Source organism: Hypanus sabinus, chromosome 16 (assembly GCF_030144855.1).
Source record: "Hypanus sabinus isolate sHypSab1 chromosome 16, sHypSab1.hap1, whole genome shotgun sequence".
NCBI lineage: Eukaryota > Metazoa > Chordata > Chondrichthyes > Myliobatiformes > Dasyatidae > Hypanus > Hypanus sabinus.
The window spans coordinates 53,138,265-53,156,619 of NC_082721.1; the positions used below are offsets into that span (position 1 = coordinate 53,138,265).

The window sequence follows — 18,355 nt, forward strand, 5'->3', positions numbered from 1 at the left end:
TAGTCTATTGTATATACAGAATGGGGAGCCGAATAATGAGTGTAATCCCTTCTGTCAGGGAAAAGGTCCCTCCATATGTCAATTAAACCAACATCCTCAAAAAGTGTATTAACTTTCTTATATAAAGATTTTGTTTCATGGGTTTTTCTATTGGAAGAGTCTAAGTTTGGTTGTAATTGTAAATTTAAGTCTCCCCCACATATCAGGAAACCTGTTTCCGCTACTATAATATCAATAATTTTCTGAAAGAAACCAATATCACTTTCTGGGCATGCGTATATATTCAATAGAGTAACTGAATTGCCATCTATATTGCCCCTTACCAGAATATATCTGACCTCTTTATCTCCCATTTTGAATGCTTTTTCAAAATTTAGCTTCCTTGAGCAACTCCTCTCCTATGTCCTGATTTATATGAGAAGAAAAACAGATTACTGAAGCCCATTCTCTTTAGTTTTTTATGCTCATTATCACTTAAATGAGTTTCCTGTAAATATACTATATGGGCTTGTTCTTTTTCTCATTTTGTATAAAATTCTCTTTTACCTTGTCCTTAGCCATCTGTATTTATCTGTCAATGTATCATTGGAATTAGAATAAAACTTAATTGATCTATTCCCTGAACAAATTAGAACCAAGAAACGCAAATAATAACAAAAATGGCAACGAAAGTGTGATTCGAAGGCTGAGGTCTCTAGTAGATGACCCTGTGTTGAGCTAGAGGAAATGTCTAGCTGTGGGGGATAACCCCTCCTGCTTGTGAGTTGAGGGCCCCCATTGCAGTATTCATAAATGTCAGTGAACAAATCCATTACACAGAAAAGATTTCCCTGTGTACTACTCCTATATATACATATATATACAGACACACACACACACACACACACACACACACACACACACACACACACACACACACACACACACACACACACACACACACACACACACACACACACACACACACACACACACACACACACACACACACACACATTACACACAAACACATATATGCACACATATATATATTCTCATTTTGGTGGGGAAAGAGGAGTAAGTGAGCGAATAAAGAATACCAACTAAGTAATATAAAATCCACATTATAATAAGTATTTCTCGAGATAGGTATATCACCATGTACTTTTGCTTCCGTTTAGCTTCTCAACATTTTCAAAATTACCCAAACCTGATGGCTCTTCTAAAGGGGGTAAGGACTGTCTTTGGGAAACTCCCAGTCTCTTCCTGCTATATTTCTCTCGGCCTCCTCCCATCTCCTGCCTTCTTGATTCTCGCATTATTTCCCAAGCAGAGCGGGATAATTCTTCAGTCAGGCTTTCCCTCGTTTTGGTCATGCTGACAGGCAACCCTCTGGCCTTCATGTCTGTAGTTGCCTCTTCCACTGTCTGGTACAACCGCGTCCCATTGTCATAAAACACTCGATGTTTAGCAGGGTACGGAGTTTGAAATCTAATCTTATTTTGCTTTAATACTCGCTTTACTTCGGAGTATTCTTTGCGTTTCTGGAGGACCGTGGGGGGGGTAATCTTGGTTGAAATATATTAATTTATCCTCTAAAAACACTCTCTTCTTACCCCAGGCCCTTTGTAGAATCTCTGCCTCGGTGCTGTACCGAAGGAATTTAATTATTATTGAGCGTGGCTTTCTATCCTGGGTAGGTTTTGGGACTAAGGCACGGTGGGCTCTTTCAACTTCCAGCTTCATAGCCGGGGAAGATCCAACTCGTCCTGCAGTAACCTTCCGACAAACTCCATCATAGACAAGCCCTCCACTCCTTCAGGAAAGTTGTAGATTCTGATATTTTTCTGCCATGATCTTCCCTCCAGGTCAAGCAGTTTACCTTCCTGGTGATGTATTATTTTTATTGTTTTGCTCAGTATCCATTCCACATTTTGAATGCGATCTTCCACCTTCTCAATTTGAGTCTCTGCCACTGCTATTTTTTGATTAACACTGGCGAGCTCTGCCTTAATATCACGGAGCTGCTACTCTATTTCTTTCCGGAACTCCCTTATCTCTTTCAGGATTTTGAACATATTCGCCACTTTGACTGAACAAGGCCCAGCAGCTGCCTCGCTAGCACGCAGTCAGGTAGGAGAGCCGCTCGCTACACTCCTTTTGGACGCAGGCTCCGCAGTGTCACTTTTTTAATTTCCATTTCTTTTCTCCATTCTTGCCCCTCTTTTCAGTTCAAATATTTTTCAAAAAATATTATATTTGATGGGTTAACGGGGCTTAATACATGTTTTTCCAGAGGAGCTAGTGAATTAAGCTGCCATTCTCGACGATGATGTCACCGGAAACCATTTGTATATTTTTCAAGAGTCACTTTGCCCCAAGATGTTTTATGCATTGGCAATGGTGCTGTTCATAGAGGTGAAAGCATGGGAAGGGACTGGGAATTGTGCATTCAGGAAGGGAGGAAGTAATAATACCAAGAAAAAAGGGTAAAAAAGAGCTTTGTGGTGTATGAGTGGCTATGTAAATAAGTCATGTGACAGACAACATTATGAAATCATCATAATGTGGGTTGAGGGTTTTTTGTTGTTAAAGTTAGAATAAACAGCCTTGTTGAAGGTTCCGTTGTACAGCTGTTACTATAAATGGAAGTTATCACCACCAAAACAGATCACTGCATAAGCAGCCATTAACATAAAGGAGGAGGGAAAGAAGGGACAATATGTTCCATAACTTCTGAAAACATCTGTGTCTCAATATGCTTTCAATTGTCATATAGAATGGAGGAGAGATTAGATGTGGGGTGTGATGGTAACTTTCATTTGTGTTATCCCCTTCCCTCTTGGTCTGACCCTTATTTCATTGCCCAGATGATGCCTTTCATATGGTTTCACCCTGTTTGTGGCACTATGTGTGAGCTCCTCCTGAAAGGATAAGGGCATAGTGTTACTGAGGGAGTCTGAGGAATCTGAGTAGCACAGCATGTTGTTGTGATCTAGGTCAGTGGTGAAAAAAGCAGAGGGTATAGTCAGTGTAATATGACTGCCTCTTGCTGAATCCTCATGAAATTGTGCTGATGTATTTGTAAAGTATAAGTATTTCAGCACCTTTTCACTGTGCAAGTCAAATCATTGCACTTTCCTTACATTGCCACGAACTTCTCATTGGCCATTATACTACTCACTCAAAGGCCATCAATAGATGTTGGGCCACCCCAGGTCAGTGGGTCCTGGGATTGGATGTTGATATAAACAGGTGCCTCAAGGAGCAGTGTGTCAATGAGTCCAGATTTCATCGTCTCATCTCGGATAGTCCGGGCGTTGATATCAAAGATAAAAGCCTAAAGGTCAATTGGAAGTCAAAGTCAAATTAAATTTATTATGAAAGTACATTTATGTCACCATATACTATCTTGTGATTCATTTTCTTGTAGGCATTTACTGGAAAATAAAAAAAAATAGAATTAATGAAAAGTATACATAAAGACTGACAATCAATGTACAAAAGGATACAAATCATACAAATAAAATAAATATTGACAATATGAATTGTGGAATCATTGAGTGAAATTACCTGTGCTGGTTCAGGAGCCTGATGGTTGAGGGGTAATAACTTCCTGAACTTGATGGTGTTGGACCTAATGCTCCTATACCTCCTGCCAATGGTCGTGGTGAGAAGAATGAATGGCCTGGATCCTTAATGAAGGATGCTGCTTTCTTAACCATATAACCACATAACAATTACAGCACAGAAACAGGCCATCTCGGCCCTTCTAGTCCATGCCAAACACTTACTCTCACATAGTCCCACTGACCTACACTCAGCCCATAACCCTTCATTCCTTTCCTGTCCATATACCTATCCAATTCTACTTTAAATGACAATATCGAACCTATCTCTACCACTTCTACACAGCTACCACTCTCTGAGTAAAGAAGCTCCCCCTCATGTTACCCCTAAACTTTTCCCCCTTAACTCTCAACTCTCTTGTTTGAATCTCCCCTACTCTCAATGGAAAAAGCCTATCCACATCAACTCTATCTATCCCCCCTCATAATTTTAAATACCTCTATCAAGTCTCCCCTCAACCTTCTATGCTCCAAAGAATAAAGACCTAACTTGTTCAACCTTTCTCTGTAACTTAGATGCTGAAACCCAGGTAACATTCTAGTAAATCTTCTCTGTACTCTTTCTATTTTATTGACATCTTTTCTATAACTCGGTGACCAGAACTGTACACAATACTCCAAATTTGGCCTTACCAAAGCCTTGTACAATTTTAACACTACATCCCAACTCCTATACTCAATGCTCTGATTTATAAAGGCTAGCATACCAAAAGCTTTCTTCATCACCCTATCCACATGAGATTCCACCTTCAGGGAACTATGCACCATTATTCCTAGATCACTCTGTTCTACTGCATTCTTCAATGCCCTACCATTTACCATGTATATCCTATTTTGATTAGTCCAAATTGTAGCACCTCACACTTATCAGCATTAAACTCCATCTGCCATCTTTCAGCCCACTCTTCTAACTGATCTAAATCTCTCTGCAAGCTTTGAAACCTACTTCATTATCCACAAAGCCACCTATCATAGTATCATCTGCATACTTACAATTTATCACCCTATCATTAATGTATATGACAAACAGCATTGGACCCAATACAGATCCCTGAGGCACACCACTAGTCACTGACTTCCAACCTGACAAACAGTTATCCACCACTACTCTCTGCATCTCCCATCCAGCCACTGTTGAATCCATTTTACTACTTCAACACCTAAAGATTGAACCTTCCTAACTAATCTTCTGTGCGGAACCTTGTCAAAGGCCTTACTGAAGTCCATATAGTCACCATCCACTTCTTTACTCTCGTCAACTTTCCTAGTAACCTTTTCAAAAAATTCAATAAGATTTGTCAAACATGAGCTTCCACGCACAAATCCATGTTGACTGTTCCTAATCAGAGACTGTCTATCCAGATAATTATATATATCATCTCTAAGAATACTTTCCATTAATTTACCCACCACTAGCATCAAACTTACAGCCTATAATTACTAGGTTTACGTTTAGAACCCTTTTTAAACAATGGAACAACATGAGCAATATGCCAATCCTCTGGCACCATCCCCATTTCTAATGACGTTTGAAGTATTTCTGTCAGAGTCCCTGCTATTTCTACACTAACTTCCCTCAAGGTCCTAGAGAATATCCTGTCAGGACCTGGAAATTTATCCACTTTTATATTCCTTCTAAGCGTCAGTACTTCCTCCTCTTAAATCATCACAGTTTCCATTACAACCCTACTTTTTTCCCTTACTTTACACAATTCAATATCCTTCTCCTTAGTGAATACCAAAGAAAAGAAATTGTTCAAAATCTCATTCTCTAAGGGACCAATTTTATCCCTAACTATCCTTTTGCTATTAACATAACTGTAGAAACCCTTTGGATTTATTTTCGCCTTACTTGCCAAAGCAACCTCATATCTTCCTTTTGCTTTTCTAATTGCTTTAAGATTCTTCTTACATTCTTTATATTCCTTGAGCACCTCACTTACTCCATGCTGCCTATATTTATTATAGATCTCCCTCTTTTTCCGAACCAAGTTTCCAATATCCCTTGAAAACCATGTCTCTCTCAAACTTTTAACCTTTCCTTTCTATCCAACAGGAACATGAAGATTCTGTACCCTCAAAATTTCACCTTTAAATGACCTCCATTTCTCTGTTACATCATTCCCATAAAACAAATTGTCCCAATTCACTCCTTCTAAATCCTTTCACATCTCCTCAAAGTTGGCCTTTCTCCAATCAAAAACCTCAACCCTGAGTCCAGTCCTATCCTTTTCCATAATTATATTGAAACTAATGGCATTGTGATCACTGGACCCAAAGTGCTCCCCAACACATACCTCCGTCACCTGACCTATCTCATTCCCTAACAGGAGATCCGACACTGCCCCTTCTCTAGTTGGTACCTCTATGTATTGCTGCAAAAAACTACCCTGCACGCATTTTACAAACTCCAAACCATCTAGCCCTTTTACAGTATGGGCTTCCCAGTCTATGTGTGGAAAATTAAAATCTCCCACAATCACAACCCTGTGCTTACTACAAATATCTGCTATCTCCTTGCAAATTTGATCCTCCAATTCTCACTTCCCATTAGGTGGTTTATAATACACCACTATAAGTGTTACTACACCTTTCCCATTCCTCAATTCCACCCAAATTACCTCCCTAGATGAGCCTTCTAATCTATCGAGCCAGAGCACCACTGTAATATTTTCTCTGACAAGCAATGCAACACCTCCCCCTCTTGTCCCTTCAATTGTATCACACCTGAAGCAACAAAATCCAGGAATATTTAATTGCCAATCACACCCCTCCTGCAACCATGTTTCATTAATAGCTACAACATCATATTTCCAGGTATCAATCCATGCTCTAAGCTCATCCACCTTTCTTACAATGCTCCTAGCATTAAAATAAATGCATTTAAGAAATTCTCCACCTTCTACTCTCTGTTTATCTCTAACGTTGCAAACAACTTTACTATCTTCTTTTTCTTCCTTCTCCCATAATTTCTTGTGGCAGTGTTCCTTGTAAACGTGCTCAATGATGGAAAGGACTTTGACCATGTATAATCCATCACTTTCTGTAGACTTTTCCATTCCTGGGCATTGGTGTTTTCATACTGGCTTGTGAGGCAGATACTCTCCACTGTGCATCTATAGAAGTTTGCCAAAATTTTAGATGACATGCCAAGTCTATGCAAACTTCCAAGAAAGTAGAGATGCTGTTGTGCCTTCTTTGTAATGACTCTTACATGCTGGTCCCAGGGCAGATCCTCTGATGTAATATCAAAGAGTTTAAATTTACTGACCTTCTCTGCCTTGAAATGGGCTTGTTTGATGCTGTCGTTTTGGTGCTTGTTGGTTCTGTTTTATTGTGGGCATGCTACCTTGGTGCAGGAATGTGTAACAACACTTGCAAGCTGCCCCAGCACATCCTTATGGTGTTGGTTGTTAACAGAAGTGACACATTTCACTGTACATTTTGATGTACAGTACATGTGATAAAAAAATTAATCTGAATCTGAAATACTAAGCATTGATGTCCCCAGGATTATGCTCCTGTTTAGATGCTGAGAGCAAAGTTTCCTGAACATTTCAGAATAAGGCAGACTTAACTTTCTATAACACATAACAAATTCTGTAAATTGCAACAACATTCCACATCTCCTCTCCAGTCCCTTCTGCTTCTGCTTCTACAGGGACTGCTCCCTTTGTGACTCCCAGGTCTGCTATCGCTTCCACTGATACTTAAACGGTTTCACAGAAACAGCCTGACCTGTTGACCTTTTTATTTCATTTTCTGCTTTATTTTAGATTTCCAGCATCTGCAATACTTTTTAAAGATTTTCAGACATCACATTTGCCTTCTACAACATTCTCTCTCCTGAGGTGTGACTTTCTTAGACTTATCAACCTGTATCCTAGGGTCATTTTGTTCATTTATTCCCAGCAGTACAATACATTGTTATACAGTCGCACTCCTGTTCTCACCTGTTCTAAGAACTTTATACCGGGACACAACTGAGAGCATCCTGATTGGCTGCGTCACTGCCTGGTAATTGAAATATAATGTTGGAAAGTGTATGGTCATGCACTTTAGTGGAAGAAATAAATGGGCAGACTATTATTTAGATGGGGAGAGAATTAAAAGTGCAGAGATGCAAAGGAACTTGGGAATCCTTGTGTAGATACCCTAAAAGTTAACCTTCAGGTTAAGTTGGTTGTGAAGAAGGACAATGCAATGTTGGCATTCATTTCTAGAGGTATAGAATATAAGGGCAGGGTTTAACACGGAAAATTAAGGGAATAAAAATTTTTTTTAGATTTGTTTTTACAAGACTGTTTAATGTCTTTTTCACAGTTAATGGATAAATATGATATCTCTAATACACATTTTTTCAGGTATTTACAGGTTAGGAATTTCTTACGTGATTTTTTACCAAATTACCCCTTGGCCTTCTCTTCAAATCTGGCTTATGTTATTTTTCAGTTTAAACCTTTTCAAAAATGATTAATAGCTATCATTTATGAACAGTTAATGAAAGCTTGCATGTTGCCTAATGATAGGGTTCAACGTACCTGGGAAGTAGAACTTCAACATTCACTTTCGATAATCAATAGAGTAAAATTTATTATTTAGTCAATAATTCATCTATCTGCGCATGCCATATCTTAATTCAGTTTAAGATAGTACATAGGGCCCATATGTCCAAAGATAAATTGGTGCATATTTTTCCGAATATAAGCCCTATTTGTGACAGATGTAATGCAGAAATGGCTACTCTAACTCATATGTTTTGGTCATGTATAAGTTTAAATAATTTTTGGAGGGATATGTTTGGAATATTATCTAAAGTTATAGATATGGCTGTTCACCCTAATCCACTTACATCAATTTTTGGGATTATTCCAGAGAAAGCAAGCAAAGTGTCTGCTTCCAGCCAACATGTGATAGCTTTTTCAACTTTACTGGCTAGGAGAGCTATTTTGCTACATTGGAAAGAATCTAACCTACCTACTGTTTTCTATTGGCTCTCCTCCATTATGTCATGTCTAAGCTTGGAGAAAATTAGAAGCCAGACATTTGATACATCCTTTCATTTTGAACAAGTCTGGTGACCTTTTATTCAATATTTTCACATGATTTAGGTTATTTTTATTTATTTATTTTTCTTTATTCTCTTTGGGGAAAATCCTTATCCATGAAGGTTCGGAGATGACTGGAAGGATGTGTTTATTTTCTCTCTCTCTCTCTGTTTTTTTCTAATTTTATCCTCAATTGGACTGCCCAGTCTTTCTTTAACTTTCCTTTTTTTTTGCTTTTTGTTTCAGTTTAGTTAGTGGGTTTTTTTTCCTTATCAATAAAATTTCCAATCTTTTTTTATGATTGTTATGAGGAGTTGTAGTTTTATTTTTACCATTCTATATATAACAGCATAATATTTTACTTATTTGATTTTGATATTATATACTTTTTGTTTTTACTATTGCTGTTTATATGTCTTTTATATTATCTACTTGTTAAACTCCTCTTCTGATTTGTATATTCTTTATTTGGAAATCAATAAAAAAGATTGAAAAATGAGGTTATAAGAGCAGGGATGTGATGTTGAGGTTCTATAAGGCACTCGTGACACCACACTTGGAGTATTGTGTGCAGTTTTGGGCTCCTTATTTTAGAAAGGATATACTGACATCGGAGAGGGTTCAGAGAAGATTGACAAGAATGATTCCAGGAATGAAAGGGTTACTGTATGAGGAACGTCTGGCAGCTTGTGGGCTGTATTCCCTGGAGTTCAGGAGAATGAGATTAGATATGGCAAAGTTATATGGTAAGGGATTCTAGGACAAGAGGGCATAACTTCAGGATTGAAGGATGTCCATTTAGAGCTGAGATGTGAAGAAATTACTTTAGTCGGAGGGTGGTAAATCTATGGAATTTGTTGCCACAAATGGCAGTTTAGGCCAAGTCGTGTGTAATTAAGGCAGAGATAGCTAGGTTCTTGATTAGCCAGGGCATCAAAGGGTATGGCAGGGGAGTGGGGATGACTGGAAGAATTGGATCAGACCATGATTGAATGGCAGAGCAGACTCGAAAGGCCAAATGGCCTCCTTCTGCTCCTATTTCTTATGGTCTTATGGTATGGGAACTGTACTTCCCTCTATAACAGGACTCTGCAGAAAGTGGTGCGGACAGCCCAGCACATCTGTAGATGTGAATTTCCCACTCTTCAGGACATTTACAAAGACAGGTGTGTAAAAAGGGCCTGATGGATCATTGGAGACCTGAGTCACCCCAACCACAAACTGCTCCAGCTGCTATCATTCAGGAAATGGTACTGCAGCATAAAAGCCAGGACCAACAGGCTCCAGGACTGCTTCTTCCACCAGGCCAACAGACTGATTAATTCATGCTGATGCAATTGTATTTCTATGTTATATTGACTGTCCTGTTGTACATATTATTTATTATAAATTACTATAAATTGACAGAGACGTACCATATGTGAAGGATGTAAGGAATAAAGACAATTCAATTCAATTCTGTTCCTAAGGAAAATATGCTGAGAAATCTGTCCCTGAAGTATTGTATCTCAGTGTTATACCAGCATAAATGTACCTCCACTAGTGCTCCGAGTGTTATACAAACCCCTTGGCCCACCGTGTGAGCCTGAATCAGTGGTGGGTAAGTTCTTGGAAGGTATTCTGATGGATCAGATACATAGATATTTGAATAGTCCAGGGCCTGATTTGGGACATTGTGTGTGAAGTTGGAAGTACACTTTCATTCAGTACATTCAGTAGTACTTAGTCCACTTATCTGAACAAGGAATCAGGCTACAGTGTCCGAGCTCTGAGTGCTTTATTTGGGCATTACAATCGATAGTGTTACTGAGAACTAACCAGAAAAATATTCTTACTTAATGCAGCAAATTTATGTGACTAAGTTACACATTCATAAGAAATTAGGAAGATATGAACTAGACTTACATGTAAAATATCCATAATTATACAGAAAATGCATTAATTAAGTTTGAAAGTATGTAAGAAGATTAAATTGACACCTAGTCACGATAGTTTCAATGGTGCAAATGAAAGAGTGAAAATGCAGGATTGTATAAATGTGCTTCAGACTGACCGAAAAACTCTGCCAAAACATGTGGTCCAACTATATTTTAAATTTAAAGGCAGAACATAGAACATAGAATAGTACAGCACATTACAGGCCCTTTGGCCCACAATGTTGTGCCGACCCTTAAACCCATATAACCCCCCACCTTAAATTCCTTCATATACCTGTCTAGTAGTCTCTTAAATTTCACTAGTGTACCTGCCTCCACCACTGACTCAGGCAGTGCATTCCACGCACCAACCACTCTCTGAGTGAAAAACCTTCCTCTAGTATCCTCCTTGAGCTTCCCTCCCCTTACCTTAAAGCCATGTCCTCTTGTACTGAGCAGTGGTGCCCTGGGGAAGAGGCGCTGGCTGTCCACTCTGTCTATTCCTCTTAATATCTTGTACACCTCTATCATGTCTCCTCTCATCCTCCTTCTCTCCAAAGAGTAAAACCCTAGCTCCCTTAATCTCTGATCATAATCCATACTCTCTAAACCAGACAGCATCCTGGTAAATCTCCTCTGTACCCTTTCCAATGCTTCCACATCCTTCCTATAGTGAGGTGACCAGAAATGGACACAGTACTCCAAGTGTGGCCTAACTAGAGTTTTATAGAGCTGCATCATTACATTGCGTCTCTTAAACTCTATCCCTCGACTTATGAAAGTTAACACCCCATAAGCTTTCTTAACTACCCTATCTACCTGTGAGGCAACTTTCAGGGATCTGTGGAAAGGCAGCAGCACCATCAGAATTAAAGTTGCCAGTGCAATCAATAAACGTCAGCAGAGTTATATTTCAAAATAAAAGCCTGAACAATAATTAACATGGCTTTGTGCATGTTAGATCTTGTCCAATCTTGTAACGTTTTTGAGGAAGTTACCAGGAAAGTTGATGAAGGATGTTGTCTCCACAGACTTTAGCAAAGACTTCAACAAGGTCCCACATGGGAGGTTGATGAAGAAGGTTTAGTCACTTGGCATTCAGGATGAAGTAGTTAATTGGATTTGACTTTGGCTTCATGGAAGAAGGTAATGATAATAGATGGTTGCCTCTGTCTGGAGTCATGTGTCTAATGCTGTCACAGGGACAGATGCTGGGTCTGTTGTTTGTTGTCTGTTGTTGTTTCCTACAAAGTGAAACCCAATAATATGAATGGCAGCGATGCCTCACTACCAGATGAACTCAGGGCCTTCTACGCCTGCTTTGGAGGGAGAACACAACTACAGCCTTAAAGATCCCTGCTGCACCTGAGAACCCTGTGATATCCGTCTCAGAGGCCGAAGTTAGGCTGTCTTTAAAGAGAGTGAACCCTCGCAAGGCAGAAGGTTCCAATACAGTACCTGGTAAGGCTCTGAAAACCTGTGCCAACCAACTGGTGGATATTCAAGGATATTTTCAATCTCTCACTGCTAAGGGCAGAAGTTCTCACTTGCTTCAAAAAGGCAACAATCATACCATTGCCAAAGAAGAATAATGTGGGCTGTGTTAATGATGAAATGCTTTGAGAGGTTTGTTATGACTAGACTGAACTCCTGCCTCAGCAAGGACCTGGACCCATTGCAATTTACCTATTGCCACAATAGGTCAACGGCAGATGCAGTGTCAATGGCTCTCCACACTGCTTTAGACCACCTAGACAACACAAATACCTACATCAGGATGCTGTTCATCCACTATAGCTCAGCATTTAATACTGTCATTCCCACAAACCTGTTTGAGAAGCTGCAGAACCTGGGCCTCTGTACCTCCCTCTGCAATTGGATCCTCGACTTCCTAACCGGTAGACCACAGTCTGTGTGGATTGGTGATAACATATCCTTCTCGTTGATGATCAACACTAGTGCACCTCAGGGGTGTGTGCTTAGCCCACTGCACTACTCTCTGTATACACATGACTGTGTGGCTAGGCATAGCTCAAATACCATTTATAAATTTGCTGACCAAACAGTGTTGGTGGAATCTCAGGTGGTGATGAGAAGGTGTACAGGAGTGAGGCATGCCAACTAGTGGAATGGTGCAGCAGCAACAACCTGGCACTCAACATCAGTAAGACAAAAGAGCTGGTTGTGGACTTCAGGAAGGGTAAGACGAAGGAGCACATACCAATCCTCACAGAGGGATCAGAAGTGGAGAGGGTGAGCAACTTCAAGTTCCTCAGTGTCAAGGTCTCAGAGGAACAAACCTGGTCCCAACATATCGATGTAATTATAAAGAAGGGAAGGCATCGGCTATACTTTATTAGGAGTTTGAAGAGATTTGGCATGTCAACAAATACACTCAAAAATTTCTATAGTTGTATCATGGAGAGCATTCTGACAGGCTACATCACTGTCTTGATTGGAAGGGCTACTGCATAGGTCTGAAAGAAGCTGCTGAATGTTGTAAATTTAGTCAGCTCCATCTTGGGCACTAGCCTACAAAATATAACCATATAACATATAACGATACAACAATCACAGCATGGAAACAGGCCATCTCGGCCCTCCTAGTCCATGCCGAACTCTTAATCTCACCTAGTCCCACCTACCCGCACTCAGCCCATAACCCTCCACTACTTTCCTGTCCATATACCTATCCAATTTTACCTTAAATGACACAACTAAACTGGCCTCTACTACTTCTACAGGAAGCTCATTCCACACAGCTATCACTCTCTGAGTAAAGAATTACCCCCTTGTGTTTCCCTTAAACTTCTGCCCCCTAACTTTCAAATCATGTCCTCTCATTTGAATCTCCCCTACTCTCAATGGAAACAGCCTATTCACGTCAACTCTATCTATCCCTCTCAAAATTTTAAATACCTCGATCAAATCCCCCCTCAACCTTCTACGCTCCAATGAATAGAGACCTAACTTGTTCAACCTTTCTCTGTAACTTAAGTGCTGAAACCCAGGTAACATCCTAGTAAATTGTCTCTGCACTCTCTCTAATTTATTGATATCTTTCCTATAATTCGGTGACCAGAACTGCACAAAATATTCTAAATTTGGCCTTACCAATGCCTTGTACAATTTTAACATTACATTCCAACTTCTGTACTCAATGCTTTGATTTATAAAGGCCAGCGTTCCAAAAGCCTTCTTCACCACCCTATCTACATGAGACTCCACCTTCAGGGAACTATGCACTGTTATTCCTAGATCTCTCTGTTCCACTGCATTCCTCAATGCCCTACCATTTACCCTGTATGTTCTATTTGGATTATTCCTGCCAAAATGTAGAACCTCAAACTTCTCAGTATTAAACTCCATCTGCCAACGTTCAGCCCATTCTTCTAACCGGCATAAATCTCCCTGCAAGCTTTGAAAACCCACCTCATTATCCACAACACCTCCTACCTTAGTATCATCGGCATACTTACTAATCCAATTTACCACCCCATCATCCTGATCATTTATGTATATTACAAACAACATTGGGCCCAAAACAGATCCCTGAGGCACCCCGCTAGTCACCGGCCTCCATCCCGATAAACAATTATCCACCACTACTCTCTGGCATCTCCCATCTAGCCACTGTTGAATCTATTTCATTACTCCAGCATTAATACCTAACGACTGAACCTTCTTAACTAACCTTCCATGTGGAACTTTGTCAAAGGCTTTGCTGAAGTCCATATAGACTACATCCACTGCCTTACCCTCGTCACCATTCCTCGTAACTTCTTCAAAAAATTCAATAAGGTTTGTCAAACATGACCTTCCATGCACAAATCCATGCTGGCTACTCCTAATCAGATCCTGTCTATCCAGATAATTATTAATACTATCTCTAAGAATACTTTCCATTAATTTACCCACCACTGACCCAGAACATCTTTCGAGAATGGTGTCTCAGAAAGACAGTGTCTATTATTAAGGACCTCCAGCACTCAGGGCATGCCCTTTTCTCACTGTTAACATCAGGTAGGAGATACAGAAGTCTGAAGGCACACACTCTGCGATTCAGGAACAGCTTCTTCCCTGCTGCCATTTAATTCCTAAATGGACAAAAGCTTTGGACACTACCTCACTTTTTTAATATACAATATATCTGTTTCTGCACATTAAAAAAAATTGATTCAATATACATAATTGATTTACTTGTTTATTTATTATTATGCTTTATTTTATTTATTATTATTATTTTCTCTCTCTGCTAGATTTATATATTGCATTGAACTGGTGCTGCTAAATTAACAAATTTTACGTCACACGCCAGTAATAATAAACCTGATTCTAATTCTGATTCTGTATTCCATATCAATGATTTGGATGACAATGTGGTAAAATGGATCAACAAATTTGTGGATGACATGATTGTTTAGAACAGTGAGAAAGTCTATCAAAGCTTGCAGAACTTTCTGGACCAGTTGGAAAATTGGGCTAAAAATGGTAGATAGAATTTGATGCAAACAAGTGAGACACTTTGGGAGGACAAGCTTAGGGTAGGACTTACACAGTTAATGGTAGGGCACTGAGGAGTGTGGTAGAACAGAGCAGTCTGGGAATACAGATCCATAATTCATTGACAGTGGCATCACAGATAGATAGGGTGATAAAGAAAGCTTTTAGTACATTACCTTCCAACCTGATGGCATGAACACTGATTTCTCCAATGTCCAGCAAATTATTCCCCTTCCCTTCTTCTCTTTTAACATTCTCCATTCTTGGTACTCTCTCACCTTTTCTACTCATCTGCCCATCATCCCCATTTGGTTTCACCTTCTCCTTCCTGTTCTTGCATGGTTCACTGTGCTCTCTTATTAGATTTACCCTTCTTCAGCTCTTTACCTTTTCCACCCATCATCTCCCAGATTCTTACTTCATCCTTCCTCCCCCACCCAGCCACCTTCCTCCCCACCTGGTCTCGCCTATCACCTCCCAGCTTGTACTGCTAACCTGCCCTCCATCTTCTTATTCTGGCTTCCGCCCCCTTCTTTCTAGTCCAAAATGCCTACTGAGATGGGTCTCAGCCCAAATTGCCAACTGTTTATTTCCGTTCATAGATGCAGCCTGACCTGCTGAGTCCCTCCTAAGATTTTCTTTGTGTTCCTAAACCTCTCTCTCCTTAAACATATGCTCTCTGATATTTGACACTCTACCACGGGAAAATATTTACTATCTGCCTTATTACCTGTGTCTCTCATATACATCTATTTTATTATGTACTATCAATACCTTAGCCTTGTCAAATCCAGTAAAAATAAACCCAGCCTTTCCATTCTTTTCTCAAACTTAAACACTGTGATCGCATGAAGCTGCAGAGTTAGCCTTCCTGCCCATGAAATCTGTCTACACATATTGCTGCCTCAGTAAAGCAGCCAATGAGATCAAAGACCCCATTCAATCCGAACAATTTCTCTTCTCCCTTCTCCCACTGGTCAGAAACCCTGAAAGCATGCACCACCAGGCTCAAGGATTGTTTCTATCCCACTCTTCTGAGACTATTGAATAATAAGTACAATAAGATGGATTTTTGATTTGACAATCAATCCTGTAATGATATTACACCTTATTATCCAGTTGCACTGTATTTTCTCCATAACTCCAACAACTTAGTCTGCATTCTGATATTGTTTTCCTTTGTACTACCTTAATGTACTGTTGTAATGTTTTGATCTGTATGTATGGAACGCAAAACAAGATTTCCACTGCACCTGTGACTATAATGTGACTGTATAATGTAATATTACATGTGACTACAATAAACCAATTTACCAAAATTTAAGATTCAAGTTTATTTATCAAGTGTATATCAACAATACAATGAAATTCAGTCTGGCTGAAGGGTTTCAGCCCGAAATGTTGACTGTACTCTTTTCCATGGATGTTGCCTGGCCTGCTGAGTTCCTCCAGCATTTTGTGTGTGTTGCTCAGATTTCCAGCATCTGCAGATTTTCTCTTGTTTATGAAATGCATAGATAGATAGATAGATAGATACTTTATTCATCCCCAAGGGGAAATTCAACATTTTTCCTGTGTCCCATACACTTATTGTAGCAAAACTAATTACATACAGTATTTAACTCAGTATAAATATATGCATCTAAAATCACCCTCCCAAAAAGCATTAATAAATAGCTTTTAAAAAGTTCTTAAATAGTTTACTAAAGTGCATCGAGTGGTAACTTAAGCTCAGTCCTAACCCCGGCACTTAACATGTCTTGCCCCTGGTGGTTGAATTGTAGAGCCGAATGGCGTTGGGGAGTAATGATCTCTTCATCCTGTCTGAGGAGCATTGCATTGACAGCAACCTGCCGCTGAAGCTGCTTCTCTGTCTCTGGATGGTGCTGTGCAGAGGATGTTCAGGGTTTTCCATGATTGACCGTAGCCTCCGCTCTGCCACCGATGTCATACTCTCCAGTTCTGTGCCCACAACAGACCCCACCTTCCTTACCAGCTTATTAAGACATGAGGCGTCCCTCTTCTTAATGCTGCCTCCCTAGCACGCCACCACAAAGAAGAGGGCACTCTCCACAACTGACCGATAGAACATCTTCAGCATCTCACTACAAACATTGAATGACGCCAGCCTTCTGAGGAAGTACGGTCAACTCTGTGCTTTCCTGCACAGGGCATCTGCATTGGCAGTCCAGTCTAGTCCAGTTTGCATTAACAACCAACGCACCAAATGGTGTGCTGGGGGCAGTCCACAAGTGTTGCCACACATTCTGGTAGCAACATAGCATGTCTAGCAGAGTAACACAGAAACCAAGCAACTAACCAACAATAGCACAACAAACCCCATTCTTTCCTTCAGCCCACGCACATACACAGCCATCTAACCCAAGGAGAGGCTGTCATCTTCAGCCTCCAGCCTCCAGTAGCCTCAGACTTAGGCTTGCAGATATTGGCTTCGACTTTCCCAACAGACTCACTAAGATACACAGATTTATGGATGTCCCACATCCACATTGCTGGTGTTCAAACATGATGCAGAGGCTTAGACTCTAACCTGACCTCTAACTCCCTCACATCCCTGTCCCTAAACCATATTCTGATCCTTAACTGCCCTTCCAGTCCCAAAATCCATCCTTACAAACCTAAAAAAAACAACCGAAAACTGAGCTTGGTGCTACCTTGGATCTGTTTTTATCTTGGTGAACCTCCTCTCATAGTGTGGCAACCAGCACTATATACAACTGTAGCCCAAGTAATACCAAGATTTCCCTTCTCTTATATTCTTTCCTCCAGCTACTGAAGACAGACTCCCCATTTTCTTTTGCTACTCTCCTATCTACTTGTTTGGCCTTGCCATTTTCAGAAACCCTCTGTACTGTGTTGCACCGCTGACATGTTGATATTGTCGATATGGGAATATAGCTGTAATAATTTTCCAGCTAATACAGCTTTTTGGCACTGTAATTGTTTTCCTCAATATCCTCAACACCTTTTGTGAAATTAGCAATGTCTCGAACAGTTAATAAGTTTTGTTTAAACTGTGTTGTGAATCTTTGAGATGTTTGAACTAATAACTGTTAATAAAATATAGTTCATAGCAAAGTCATTGATGTGTTTTACCAAGTGCTGCATTTACTTGGCAACAAGAGTAAGTAGGAGATCTGTGGGAAAGACTGAGAGTGGAGTTGTTTTTACAGGAGTGATTGTAACTTTGTTTATGTTATGAGAGAATTGTTTAACAATTTAACAATTTACTACCAGACCAGGCCCAAAGTTAGACTTG

The 18,355-nt window shown here is 39.9% G+C and overlaps 1 protein-coding gene across 2 annotated transcripts in view; it reads left to right on the forward strand.

Moving 5' to 3' along the window:
* Window positions 1-18,355, forward strand: part of LOC132406313 (calcium and integrin-binding family member 3-like) — an 80,797-nt gene that overhangs the window by 21,866 nt on the left and 40,576 nt on the right. Inside the window, exon 2 of one of the 2 annotated variants that reach the window (XM_059991811.1) lies at window positions 2,046-2,112. The exons of the other annotated variant lie outside the window; for it this stretch is intronic. Within the exon in view, the coding sequence (XP_059847794.1) occupies window positions 2,046-2,112 (67 nt within the window). The remainder of the gene's footprint in view (window positions 1-2,045; window positions 2,113-18,355) is intronic. 2 annotated transcript variants of the gene reach the window in all.